The following is a 15,219-nucleotide window of genomic DNA, read 5'->3' on the forward strand; positions in this document are numbered from 1 at the left end:
TTCCTCTCGACGAATCTCCCTCAATAAGTTCTATCTATGGCGAAATGCCCTCTCTGGTTCAGGATCAGCTGGTACTAACTCTGTCCTGTTGGACCTGGGCATAAACAAAACTAAGAGAAGAGAATAAGAAATGTCTCAAGAAATTAAAAATGCCTAGAGACTAAAACAAACTAAAATAAAACAAGTAAATAAACTAGTTGCCTCCCCGGCAACGGCGCCGAAATTTGACACGACCGTCGCAACCTATCAAAAATAAAGTTAACCGGACTAAACTTATGCAGTAGAGGTAAGCAGGGTATCGTATCCACAGGGAGGTGGCCACTATCTACTTGTTATCTAGTCTGTCTACGGTCACAAATTGCGGGGGTTTTGATTGATTTATTTTAACTAAACTAATGAACTGAATGAAAAGCAATAAAATAAAAAACAATGAAAAATATCAAGGATGAAAAAGAGTGTGATCAAATAGAGAGAACGATGCAAGGATGTCGGTTCACCATGAGAATACGCAAATCAGCTAAAGATAAGGTCAGTTGGTCTGATGTGAGAAGGGTAGTGGAAAGGTCCTTCCGGTCCGCTATCTGCCCTAAATTCTTCCTAAATAACTTCCGCTCTGATTAGGGTAGTCTATTGTTCATAACAGGTCTTTTCATTCCAATCTTCCGATCTAGGTCTGAATTTAACCGGGTTAATTAATATAGTCGCGTGCACTCAACCAAGTAATTACTGTTATATTGCTATAAAACAATTCTCACATTAAAACCTCCCAAAACTAATTATAGCGTCATTGTTTTACTATCATGACTCCCCTAATCCCAGCAATTAGGAATTTAGCTACTCATAACGATGGTAAAACTAATAATGATAAATGAAACTATATTAAACATGGTATAAAGATGAACTAAAGGAAATTGCATAAACCAAATATTAAATCTACTAAGCTACAACAATCAAGAGACAAGAGAATAAATGTTTACAAAAAGATTTAATACTATGAACTAAAGAGAGAAAGGAATTACACAAATCGAGTTCCGAGAAATAGCGAAGCAAGCGTCGAACAAGAGTCTGATAACTGAATGATTAAGTTCTGGAGTTAATGAATGATTCAAAGATACCTAAACCTAATTAAGTCTCTCCTATTTATAAGAGAGATATTTATTAATCTAAATACGATAACTAAGATATTAAGTAAACAAGTTTACGCAAGAACATCTCGCGTCAGATCACAGACTGATCGATCGAGCACTTTGAAACCACTCGATCGATTAACTTCCAGCAAAAACCTCTCGATCGAGCATGAAATCTACTCGATCGAGAAACACCAAAAATCCACTTCTCGATCGAACATAGCAGGAGTTCGATCGAGGACTTCTCACCATCAAAATGTCTCGATCGAGCAGTTAAGCCAACAAAAGCTCTCGATCGAAGAATCTACCACAGAGTCAGTCCATAAGACGTTGATTTAGCTTCCAAGACGTCTTCACACATCCCAAGGCAGAGGTATTTCCGCTCCATATCTACTCATCTCCTATATGCACACTTGGGAGACAATAAAAGGCTCAATTCCGCCCTCTTTGGTACATTCCTGCAAATAAGACAAAACAAACCAAAGTATACGATTCGGGGGACATTTGTAGCGTAATACTACGTAAAACACATAGAAATGCGTGCAAATAAGGCTTAAAACGACTATAAGAAATGCACGCATCAATAATCATCCTCTTAATGATGCGATTACCGCTAAATATATTATAATGCAAATGCCCTAATTATGTAAGTCTAACTACAACATCAACATAAACAACATCACATTATTGAAACCGAGTAGGATTAACCTACCTTTTAGCAATCTTCTCAAGCTACTCGAATCCGGACCGAAACCGTCTCAAGGAACCGTCTCATCCTATACAAATCACATGATAACTATCACATTACATCCTATACTAATATATGCTACAAAGCCCCTTTTTTTACCCCATAATCACCCCTATTAAACATACTAATTACTAATTAATTACCCATAACGAATTCCCCCAAAAGATAGAGTTTAAAAGTGTAGAAAAAGGTAGATCTTTACTTACAAGGTGAAGGAGATGAAGAGGAAGGTGGTAAATATTCTAATCCATGCTTGAATCCCAAGTAGTAGGTGTTTGTGAGGGTTTAGAGAGAAGGGAGAGAGTTTGGAGAGAAAAGTAAGAAGGTGGAAATGGTTTTAGGGTTAGGGAAGAAGAAGGTTTAAATCCCGTATTCTGAAAACAGCGTCACTCGACCGAGTGCTGAGTCCACTCGGTCGAGTGGACTCACTCGGCCGAGTAGAACTCTACTCGGTCGAGTATGCTCTTAACTCGACCGAGTTGACCCACTCGATCCGCTGCAACACCACTTGGTCTAGTGTAAAGTTATACCTCCCTCCCGAGTGATCTCTTATCGGTCTAAAGGTCTTTTCACGCGTCCCAAGGTCTAAGTATGGGCCCCACAAAGGCCGGGTATTACAGCTAATCTAGGTTACCAACAAATTTTCTGGATTATGATAAATCATCAATCAAATACCAACGGTATGATAAACAAGCATACTAACAGAGTAGAAATTGAAATAACTCACAAAATAACATATATTGACTTATATAATCTACCCTTACCTTCGTTTTGTTGATTCGCGCTAGGGTTTCTGCAAATTTTGGGCAAAAATTGACGATTGATGTGTGTATAAATCAAATAGAACGAAAATAATGAATTAATTGTGTTTTCGACCTGAATTACTCCAGTTTTTGTGATGATTTGATTGAAAAATTTTATTAAATTGAAGAAATTAGGAAAAAGAGAGAAAGAATGAAGAAAATAGGGTAGAAAAAAAAGAAGATGAAGAATACTGGGCAACGTCATATTTTGGAAGACTAGGATAATTTTTTTGGTCTAATCTCAGCCCTTCATCTTGTTAGATCCAATTATATATAAATGCGGGGGTAACTCACGAAAAATGGCAAACTCAGGATTTTGCCTATATATATATATATATATATATATATATATATATATATATATATATATATATATATATATATATATATATATATATATATATATATTTAGGATCCTATGAGAACCCCCTTCCCATGAGAACCATGAGAACCATTGTGCACCATCAGATCAACTAATTTAACGCCCTAGATCTGACGCACACACTTGTTTGAAGTTAGTATGTTTTTGTCTTTTCCCTGTCATTCACTTTTCCTCCCCATTCTTCTTTACTCATCTTCCTCAAATTGTTAATCGAAAATTTTTCCATGTCCATTCTCATTTTATGAATTCTCTTCAATTCCCCATCTTTTTGTGTTATATAAATTATGAATCATTCAATTTTTTTTTTTGTAAATCGGGATTCTTTGTCATCCCATCACATTTTTGCTATTTTTGTGTTTTATTTTCTAGGATTTTTATTTGATTTCGGGCTCATTTTGTCAATATCTCATGCTTATATTTATGTTTTCAACTTATATATGCTCTTTATAATCAACCTATTTTAGACTTCTTGTAAGTTGTCATCCATGCACGATGGAAATATGGAGTAACTTTCACTTTCTCATGGTAGAATATTGCATGTAGCCATCCATGTAAGTGTGGACAATGTAGATCAGACAAATGCAGTATCTTCAAGATCGATTTGATTCTATATTAATCTACACACACAATTCAAAAAGAGCAAAATTTAATACTCCCTCCAAATTTTAATGTTCTTCCCATTTCTCTATTATATGCGAGTAGTATTTTAATGAAATGGGAAGAACATTAAAATTTAGAGGGATTACTAAATTTATAACATAAATTTGTACAATTAAGTAGGCAGGACTATAGAGTACGGAGTACATTTGAAGACAAAGGACAATATACAATAAATAGCACAAATGTTTTTCCTGAACCTATGGTACAAGTGTTCTGAACCTTTGATACATGTATTCTGAACCTTTAATGTGTAAGACTTGTTTTTCCGTAAATATCATTAAAGCAACTCCTAGTCATTTATTAAAACCACATAAGATGATAATAAACTATAAGTAAAATATTAAAAAAAAAACGTAGCTACATTCTATTACTATTTGAGGTACAATACAATATACGTACAATAGGTATTTCTTAAGACGGATATAACCATGTTAAAAATAAAATGGGTCAAATAATACCCCACTTGCATAGATGGAACAAACCTTTTGCTAATCTCGATGCATTCTTTTTTTTTGTGTTATGTGTGATACTTGATCCGACATAAGGTTAAGACGAATATGTACGTCTTAAATGAGTACTTGTTCCAACCAACCTTACATTAATTGTAAAACACGAAAAACCTACAGTTAGAATCTATTAATTGAACCTTTGACGCAAGTTTTATGAACCTATAATACATGTGTTTTAAACTTACCTAATTAAACACTCAAAATTACCATCTATCTATCAAGTATTATTTTGAACCTATGATACATGATTTATGTACCTAGGCTACATGTGTTTTGAACCTTTGATAGATACGACATGATATAATATTTTATCAAAACCACATGATAAAATAAATCATACTATATTTATACAGCCTTGTTAGGTACATTTTGTGCCTACTTAAGATACAATACAAACACGAATCGTAAAACATGAGACACCCAAAATTACAATCTAATGCATTTGAACCTAAAGTAAAACTAACTAGTACAAATAAATTTGTAAATTTTAAAGATTCCAGATAAATTTGAGCTTAATTTGTTGTGTACCTGTTTGTTGCATTAATGAATTACTTGTGCTCCGTTTGAGTGACATTTCGACCCAGTTCTACCACTTGGTAGGCGTCATCGTGGTCAAGTAAACTTGTCGGAATCGTCATTGTGGTTGTGTGAGTGGTGGTCGTGGTCCGTGGAGGCGATTTTATGAGGTGGTTATGGGTGTGGTGTTGTCGTTGATGCCGGCAGTAATGGTGGCTGCCAATGATGTTTATAGTGCAGGCGGCTGCCGGTGATGTCGAAGGCGGTGGTAGCTGATGGTGAAGAGACAACAGTGTAACACCCCCATTTATTCAGGAGCCTTTAGCTAGACATTCCCAAATAAATAGGACCGTTACCATCTCGGTTTCCCGAGGTAGTGAATAAAAAAGTCCAACTCACCAAAGTACTTTAAATTAAAACTTAGCGATTAGATGTTCATTACAACTTAACCAACTAAAACTCAATATAAAATAATTACAACTCGCAGCGGAAATAAATAAAGTGATTAAATATTCTATGTGGTCTAGACTTCTAGGTAGATTGGCTAAGTCCTCACGCATTCCCATAAGCTCCCAAGTCAGCTAATCTTTAATACCTGTCAAATATGCTCCCCATTAAGGTTCACCACAGGTGTTCACGAATACACTGTCAACCACGAGGTTGAGTAGGAATAGCCAAACAACCACAATAAATGGATACAAGAACAATATTAAATGCAAATGCAATGCATGCTCATGATCAATCCTCCGACGCTCCCGTTCATCCCGCCAATCCCTGGCCGGGGTAGTCTCATCATCCCAACCGAAGTTGAGGTAGTCTCATCATCCCAGAAACAAGTCTTGCAGAACCTGTTTTGAGGTATCCAATACAAGTGCTCATGATATGAAAATGCAAACAATTGAGCAACACAATTTCTTACCATCTCGGACACGAAGCTGAGGAATCCAATAATCAATATAATCATCTCAGTCACGAGCTAAGGTAGTCAATAGTCAAATAATCTTAGTCACGAGCTGAGGTAGTCAATAATCAAATCATCTCAATACAACCAACCAACAATCATATATCATCCCATCACAATTCCAAATAATTCAACCAATACAATAAGATAATATCATTCAAGTAAACAATAAAGTGATTGAGTAGCTATCCTACCTTGATAGCAAATTTCCAACTGAGCAGCTCAACAAGAATCCGAATAATTAAAGAAACCAAACCCGATTATAATTTCTTCACAATCGTCACCTAACATAAATATTATAACTTAATTATTTATTATTTAACTCATTATATTAATTCAGCTAATTTAATTATTTATTATATTCAAAACCCGATTAACTTATAAACCCGAGTCACCCAACCTCCCAAATAAAAACCCGTCACAAACAATTAGTAATGTCCCGTCTAAAAAGTAAAACTCAACCCCCACAATATAATAATACAAGTCAACCTATAATTGTAATTACCCAATACCCACACCCATAGACCACGACAACCCCGTACTCAACTCACCCAACACCAGCCACAACCCATGACAGCCTACCACCCCCTCACCACCGTGGAACACTTATCTAGCTCGCTCTGCCCAGCCACGGTGGTCAGCACCCAAAACAGCCACCATACAATCGTTCAACGGCAGCCCTAGAAACAACAACAAACGATGGCAACAATACCGAAAACCCGACATATACCACTCAACGTTTAACCTCTATTTACGACCACCACCAGCCTCCATCGACTACACCCTACCTAGCCACCACTAGCCCGCAACCCGACGTCCCCAAGTACACCCTCACCACCAACCACAACCGCCCCAATCCGCCACAACCTCGCGCCCTATTACTCACGACCAACAACAAACAACACAAAAAATAACTTACACAACCCGCCAACTCCCCCACCAATACCCACCACGATAGCCACCCATCACGCACCTGACATGCCACGAACCCCCGCATAAAGCCGACCCATTAACAACACCCCTGTAACAACCCTACACCGGCAGCAATAACACAAGCATCCCTCCCTGTTTTCGCGTAATTCCGGCCACCACCACCACGAAATAACACCTACTGCCACTCTAAACCACCCAACATGGTCGACTACCCTCCTAGGTCTCACCCCTAGCACAGGTCTGGTCCAAGATACACGAAACAGGGTCACAACCGTGTCCATGGTTCAACTTCCAACAAACATCAATATAAACACCAGTCAAACCCCCCTTCCCCGACGGTCAACGTTAGTCTGACGTGGGTCCGGCTACTCCCTGATGTCCCATGGTCAAGGTCACGGTCCTAGCATGTCCTACGGTGGTCTAATTATCGAGTTATAATATGGCAAAGTATATACATGAGACGAAGTATTACCTTGAGGCGATAATAAAAGTTAATTCCTTTACTTTTCTCTTCCTTAATTCTTTTCTTCTTTTCTTTAGATCTCTTCCTTTTTATTTTATGAATTATTTTTCAGATTTAACATATGGTATTTATAGTCTAAGATTAGAGAATATGTGAGACCAATTAGGAAACTATTACAATTACCATATTCTAATTATTTTAGGAGGTGCCATTATTATTATTATTATTATTATTATTATTATTATTATTATTATTATTATTATTATTATTATTATTATTATTATTATTATTATTATTATTATTATTATTATTATTATTATTATTATTATTATTATTATTATTATTATTATTACTATTATTATACTAGTCTTACCATAAGTAGGATTTCCTCATACTATCTTTACTAATTTACTATTGCCATAACCTTATTATTATTATTATTGATATAATTTTTTTTGGTAGAATGTGAGTAATATATATATCAAAAATGTAGGATTTACATGTAATGCAAACCCTTAGTTACATAAGATGTCTATGACATAACCAATTTACATCATTATCATTCTTAATCTCCTTCTCTCGTCCCCTAGTTCTGTTTCTCACACCTCTATAACCCGCAAAGCAACTCGATTTGGGTGCACTAAGACCGCATCAATCCTGCATTTATTTCGTTGATACAGATAGAATAGATTGCCCCCAAGAAGAGAGCAACCGCACCCCTCATTTGGACATTAGTGCCTCCCCTACTAGACCACCAGTCAAGATCAATCACCAAAGGAAAGTCGCATCCCGTATCCTGCTGCAGAACATCAAAACTCTCCTCTTTGTCATCGAGGCAAAGTACAAGTGATTTAAGGATTCATCTGTCTGTCCACATAACAGCAACCAAAGATCAACATCCATCCCATAGCCGATCGGTTTGTCCACAAGTATTAAGAGCCTCATGAGCCACTAACCATCCCATGAACTGGTGCTTTGGCAGAGCCCATTTGGTCCAGATCACCTTATTCCAGCAGACAGGTGGTCTGGACACCCTTAGCCATTCATAACAGCCACTAGGTGTATACCCAGTTGGTTGAACTTGATATAGAATTAGTAGGTTTTAGGCGAATTCTATAGGTTAGAAATTATGCAGTGGAATTGTTATGATCGATGTGGAATTGACGTAAAAACAAATGAAATAAATAGGCAAACGAGAAGGTAAAAACGTGAATTGACAAAAGAACAAGATAGATAAGTGAATCTCGCTCAATACCTCGCAAGGTAATCACTCGAAGCACTCAGGGTAACCTCGCAAGGCCTGGTTCGTGTATCTCGCAAGAATGACGAATAAAGCATAAAACTGGAAGTTTTATTGTATTTCTGTAATCTGAATATTATTAGGTTACAAGGCTTTAATTTATAGTAACCTAAAACCTAATCATACTTGGACAACAAGCAAACTAGTTTCCTTAACTAATTAGGAAACAAATAATCGGAAAAAAAAGAACAACTAAGACTTCAGCTAGGATTAGGAAATATTAGGCTTTCCTAATTTTATTTGTAATAGATTAATTAGCTAAATAATACTAATAATTTGGACCAGCTAGTACACCTACACGGTTGGATTAACCGTGCACTTCTGGGCCTTTATCCACCCAAGTGAGCATCGTCAAATAACTTGACCCAATCTTGAAGCCTTCGACCAAATGAGTTGCATTTCGACTAAGTAGCACTTCATTTTCAGTTTCCATCAATGCTCCTGCATCATTCTCTCCCTCTTTTTGAGAATTTGACCTCAAATTGTCGTCGTCGAGATATGGGGACAGGTCACCAACATTAAACGTTGCACTCACACCACCGTACTCACTTGGTAATTCCAACTTGTAAGCATTCGAACCGTAGCATTCTATGACCTTGAATGGGCCATCTGCTCGCGGCATCAACTTGTTCTTTCGCTTAGCTGGAAAACGCTCCTTCCTTAAATGAAGCCACACGAGATCCCCTACTTTGAACACGGGCTGTTTTCGATGCTTATTGGCCTTCTCTTTGTATTTAGCATTCGATTTCTCAATTTGGGCTCTCACTTGCTCACAAGTCCTTAGAAATGTAGCCTGCCTCTCCTTTGCTTCAAAGCTCATAAGGTCTTTCTTCGGAATTGGAACTAGATCAATAGGCAAAAATGGATTAATGCCATACACAATTTCGAATGGAGCACGCCCGTAGTCACCGATGGAGTCCGGTTATACGCAAATTCAGCATGTGCAAGTTTAGTATCCCAATCCTTCGTAGTCTTGCTCACTAGGCCACGCAATAAACTCCCCAAAGTACGATTAGTGACCTCCGTCTGCCCATCTGTTTGAGGATGGTGCGAAATCTTGAACAAAGAACTTTGTACCCATCAAACGCCATAAAGTCTTCCAAAAATAACTAAGGAACTTCACATCACGGTCTGAGACAATAGTAAGGGGAATACCGTGTAAACGAACTACCTCCTTATAGTACAAATCAACAACATTCGTAGCATCATCCGTCTTGTGACAAGGAATAAAATGAGCCATCTTTGAAAACCGATCAACAACAACCATGATCGAGTCTTTACCCCTTTGTGTTCGTGGCAAACCAAGTATGAAATCCATGCTCACTTCGCTCCAAGGTCTGTTTTGGCACGAGGTAAAGGCGTGTCTGACCCTTTGACAAACGAGCTCTTTGCTTTTCTCGACACACAACGCACTTGCCCACAATTTCTTGGACATCCTTACTCATCTTGGGCCAATAGAAATGTTCACTTACAATGTCATAAGTCTTATTCGAACCGAAATGACCAGCCAAAGCTCCTCCGTGAGCTTCTCTAATAATCAACTCCTGAATGGACCCTTGTGGAATGCAAAGGCGATTTCCCTTAAACAAAAATCCGTCTTGCATTGTATAAAGTCCAAGAGGTTCAATCACCTCTTTAGCAAACGCCGGATCAGCCTTGTATAATTCTTTAATATGCTCAAAACCCAACAATCTTGCATCTAATTCAACCAACAAACAAGTGTCTTCGGATAACGACGCTACAATATTAGAATTACTGTTTTGTACTTGGATGAAAACGTGAATGATTGTAAAAACTCGACCCACTTCGCGTGCCTTATGTTCAATTTTTGCTGTCCATGAATATGTTTAAGAGCTTCGTGATCGGAATGTAGCACGAATGGTTTTGACGCAAATAATGACTCCAATGCTCCAATGCTCGTATAATAGCATAAAACTCTTTGTCATAGGTTGAATAGTTCAGCCTTGCACCTCCAAGTTTCTCACTGAAATAAGCAATGGGTCGTTTCTCTTGGATAAACACGGCACCAATCCCAACACCACTCGCATCACACTCGACTTCAAATAATTTCTCAAAGTTGGGCGGCGCTAAAACAGTCCGAACACAACTTTGTCTTCACTTCTTCAAATGCCTTTTGAGCACTCGGAGTCCAAACAAACTCCCCTTTCTTGGTTAGCTCGGTAATTGGAGCCATAATTGAGCTAAACCCCTGGATAAAACGTCTATAAAACGATGCCAAACCATGAAAACTATGGACTTCAGTCGTGGATTTAGGCACTGGCCAGGCTTGAATAGCTTCGACCTTGGATGGGTCCATGCTTACTCCTTCTTTTCCTACAATGTAACCAAGAAAAACAACACTTGACACCATAAAAGTGCACTTTTCGAGCTTACCATACAGCTTCTGCGTTCTCATGACTTCAAATACAGCTCTAAGATGGAACTTGTGCTCTTCTTCACTCTTGCTATAGATGAGAATGTCATCAAGATAGACAACAACAAACTTGTTAAGGAACGGCCTTAACACTTCATTCATGAGTCTCATAAACGAACTAGGTGCATTACACAATCCAAACGGCATGACAAGCCACTCATACAACCCCTGTTTCGTTTTGAAAGCGGTCTTCCACTCATCCCCTTCACGAATCCGCATTTGGTGGTAGCCACTCCTCAAATCCAGTTTAGAAAACACACATGAACCGGATAGCTCATCTAGCATATCATCAAGTCTTGGCATAAGAAAACGGTATTTAATAGTGATGTTATTCACGGCTCTGCTATCTATGCACATTCGCCAAGTTCCCTCATTTTTTGGTACCAAAAGAGCTGGTACAGCACACGGACTCAAGCTTTCTTTCACATATCCTCTGTCTATCAGTTCTTGCACTTGTCTCTGTAATTCCTTAGCCTCTTCAGGATTACATCGATAGGCTGGTTTATTAGGTAACGCAGCCCCTGGAAGTAAGTCAATTTGGTGCTCAATCCCTCTCTTCGGTGGTAACCCATCAGGTAACTCGTCGGGAAACACATCACTGAACTCAACTAATAACTCCCGAATCCTCGCATCATTACTCTCCATTTTTGTCACCTCTCGAACAACCAATAGGTATCTTTGGTTCCCCTCGCGCCACAACCTCCTCGGCCTCGTTTGCATCTAAAAACAAACTGTCTTTTGCAATAGGTTTGTTATATTTGGTTGGTGACAATGGTTTCAAATGATACTTAGCTTTCCCTTTAGAAACAACATAAACATTACTTCGTCCGTCATGTTCCACCTTCCTATCATATTGCCACGGTCCGCCCAAAGCAAAATATGGCAGGCATTCATCGGGATTACGTCACATAATATCTCATCTTTATACGGTCCCAATTGCAAAGAAATTAAAGCCTGTTTCTTTACCATAACCCCATTATTCCCATCAAGCCAATGTAGTTTATATGGTTTAGGATGGTTCTTAGTAGGCAATTTCTGTTTAGCAACGACATCCTTAGCTATAACATTGGTACAAGAGCCACTATCAATAATAAGAGTGCAAGTCCGGTCGTTTACCTTACAACGGGAATGAAACAATTGCTCCCTTTGCTCGTGCTCGATTTGAGCGACCTCGGTGTGGAGGTTTCTAAGCACCAATGCTCCTTTCTCCTCGTCACTGTAAGGCTCCACCTCATGTACTTCTTCCCCACCACTCTCATCTTCGACATCAATAGGCCCCGATTCGAACTGGGACAACGAAATTTGGAATTAAGTTAATCAATTCTTGAATTGTCAGAGCTTTCTTTTGCGGACATTCATTGGCAATGTGCCCATATCCCTGGCACTTGAAGCAACGCCTCAACCGTGTCTCCTTAGCTTCCACCACCGTGCCTTTTCCTTTATCTTTAGGATCCTCATGTCGTGGTTCCTTGCTACTAGATGTGGTAGCCGCCGATTTCGAGTATGTGCTCGAATTCTTTGCATAGTCACGAGTATAGGACTTCTTGCTCTTATCCTGCTTCTCAAATTTAAGAGCCAATCTGCAAGCATCATCAAAGTTATCATAATGTTGAATTTCCACCCTTTGCGCCAAATTAGTGTTAAGACCACGAATAAATCGTGCAGTCCTCAACTCTTGCTTTTCCTCTAGATCACATACGATACTCATCTTTTCAAACTCATTTATGTAATCAGAGACACTTGAACTCTCTTGTGACAGAGATGTTAGTTTCGGATAATTGTCCCGCTCATAGTCTCTAGGAAGGAATCTCTTTGTGAGGTGCTTCTTGAGTTTCTCCCATGTTTCAATTTTTGGCTTCCTATCCTTCTTACTTTGCCTCTTCATGTTTTCGTACCACAAAGATGCGTATTTGGTCAATTTTAAGGTAGCCACCTTGAATTGCTTGTTTTCATCATAATTTTTGTACTCAAAGATCCTCTCTCGCCTCGATTTAATCCAATCCAAGAATTTTTCAAAGATCTCCATCTCCGTTAAACTCGGGAATGTCGAGTTTCAGGCCTCTATCATCATCATTCCTTTTTTTGGTTGATTTTGGTGTCCGTCATCTTGATTCAGATTGGGTGTCCGACTCGACCCGTTCAATTTCTTCTTCTTTTTCTGGCTAAATCCGTAGCTATGCTCTTTACTACGTAAGAAATCGGCCAATCTCGCCCTAATTGCATCCATATCTTCCTTCCATGGTTTATCTCCTTCTCCATTCACCATCTTCTCCCAAGACTGATTTATTAAGCAATAAATCGAAAACCTCACTCCGGTAACACTTTGATATAGAATTAGTAGGTTTTAGGCAAATTCTATAGGTTAGAAATTATGCAATGGAATTGTTATGATCTCGATTTGTGGAATTGACGTAAAAACAATGAACTAAATAGGCAAACGAGAAGGTAAAAACGTGAATTGACAAAAGAACAAGATAGATAAGTGAATCTCGCTCAATACCTCGCAAGGTAATCACTCGAAGCACTCAGGGTAACCTCGCAAGGCCTGGTTCGTGTATCTCGCAAGAATGACGAATAAAGCATAAAACTGGAAGTTTTATTGTATTTCTGTAATCTGAATATTATTAGGTTACAAGGCTTTAATTTATAGTAACCTAAAACCTAATCATACTTGGACAACAAGCAAACTAGTTTCCTTAACTAATTAGGAAACAAATAATCGGAAAAAAAAGAACAACTAAGACTTCACTAGGATTAGGAAATATTAGGCTTTCCTAATTTTATTTGTAATAGATTAATTAGCTAAATAATACTAATAATTTGGACCAGCTAGTACACCTACACGGTTGGATTAACCGTGCACTTCTGGGCCTTTATCCACCCAAGTGAGCATCGTCAAATAACTTGACCCAATCTTGAAGCCTTCGACCAAATGAGTTGCATTTCGACTAAGTAGCACTTCATTTTCAGTTTCCATCAATGCTCCTGCATCAGAACTCCCCATACCCCACCCACAAAACCATGGGCAATTTCCTGCTTAACCTTACAAATCCTTCTCCATACCCAGCTAGAATTAGTTGAGGGAGTGTATTCAAACCAGTCTCTTCCTTTGATATGATTCCACTGTACCCACTGTACCCATATGGAGTCCCTATTCTCTGCAATCCAGTTCACCAACCTCCCCACCATAGCCTTATTCCAAACTTCTTGATTCTTCAGACCTAAACCTCCTTCTTCTTTTGGCAGACAGACTTTTTCCCATGCTACCAGAGGAGCCCTCCTATATTCTGTGCCATTATCCCACAAGTAATTCCTACAAATGGCTTCTATATTTCTTATGATGCCCTTGGGTAGAATAAACATCGAAGCCCAGTAGGAATGCAAAGTATTCAGGACTGATTTGACCAACACCAACCTCCCTGCATATGAGAACTTCCTAGCTCCATAACTGTGAATCCTCCCACATATTTTCTCAATGAGACAAGTACAGTCTGAAATTTTCAGTCTGGTGGTTTGGATTGGCATTCCCAAGTACCTAAATGGAAGAGTTCCCTCAGTAAACCCTGATATCCTCAAAATATCAGTCTTAATATGCTCAGGTACTCCTCTGAAGTAGGCATTAGATTTAGCAGGACTAACTTTCAAGCCAGAAGCTTTTGAAAAGGTAGAAAAGGACTGTAGCAAAAGCATCATGGACCTAGTGTCACTTTTACTGAACAATAAGACATAATCAGCAAACATAAGACAATTTAACCTCTGATGTTTACACATAGGGTGGAAATGGAACTCATACTTAGCTGCAGCATACTTCAATGTTCTGGTCAAGTATTCCATACACAAGGTGAAAATTAGAGGAGATAATGGATCACCCTGTCTTAACCCTCTCTGCCCCTTAAAATAACCAAACATTTCCCCATTAAGAGATAGTGAGAAGGATGCAGTGGTAATGCATTGCATAACCATGCTTTGGAACTCAGCTGGAAACTTCAACATCCTCATTAACTTCTCCACAAACTGCCACTCCACAGTGTCATATGCCTTCTGCAGGTCTATTTTAAATAAACATCTAGCTGAAGCATTAGGTCTCTCATAGAGTCTAATGAGATCCTGACAAATCAAGATGTTCTCCTGAATACTTCTATTCTGAATAAATGCTCCCTGATTCTGGTCTACTATATGGGGAAGTACTGTTGCAAGCCTAGTACACAAAATTTTAGAGATAACCTTGTATACAACGTTGCAGCATGCTATAGGCCTGAATTGAGTGACATTCTGAGGTCTCTCACATTTTGGAATCAAAGTAAGAGTTGTAGCATTGATTTGACTGAGCAATCTTTTCTGTAAGAAGAAGTCCTGAACTGCTCCAATCACTTCTCTCCCAAC

General features: G+C 38.5%; 1 protein-coding gene across 1 annotated transcript; it reads right to left on the bottom strand.

Annotated features, from left to right (window-relative positions):
• Nucleotides 1-30: 30 nt before the first annotated feature.
• On the bottom strand, nucleotides 31-11,481 carry LOC141614014 (uncharacterized). Its single transcript, XM_074432767.1, has 6 exons — nucleotides 11,000-11,481; nucleotides 10,797-10,867; nucleotides 10,497-10,736; nucleotides 9,727-10,140; nucleotides 8,879-9,245; nucleotides 31-94 (listed from the first exon to the last, which is right to left on the bottom strand). The coding sequence occupies exons 1-6, from the start codon at nucleotides 11,479-11,481 to the stop codon at nucleotides 31-33; spliced, it is 1,638 nt and encodes a 545-aa protein (XP_074288868.1).
• Between the last annotated feature and the right edge of the window lie 3,738 nt (nucleotides 11,482-15,219).

The sequence above is a fragment of the Silene latifolia genome, chromosome 11, assembly GCF_048544455.1.
Source record: "Silene latifolia isolate original U9 population chromosome 11, ASM4854445v1, whole genome shotgun sequence".
NCBI lineage: Eukaryota > Viridiplantae > Streptophyta > Magnoliopsida > Caryophyllales > Caryophyllaceae > Silene > Silene latifolia.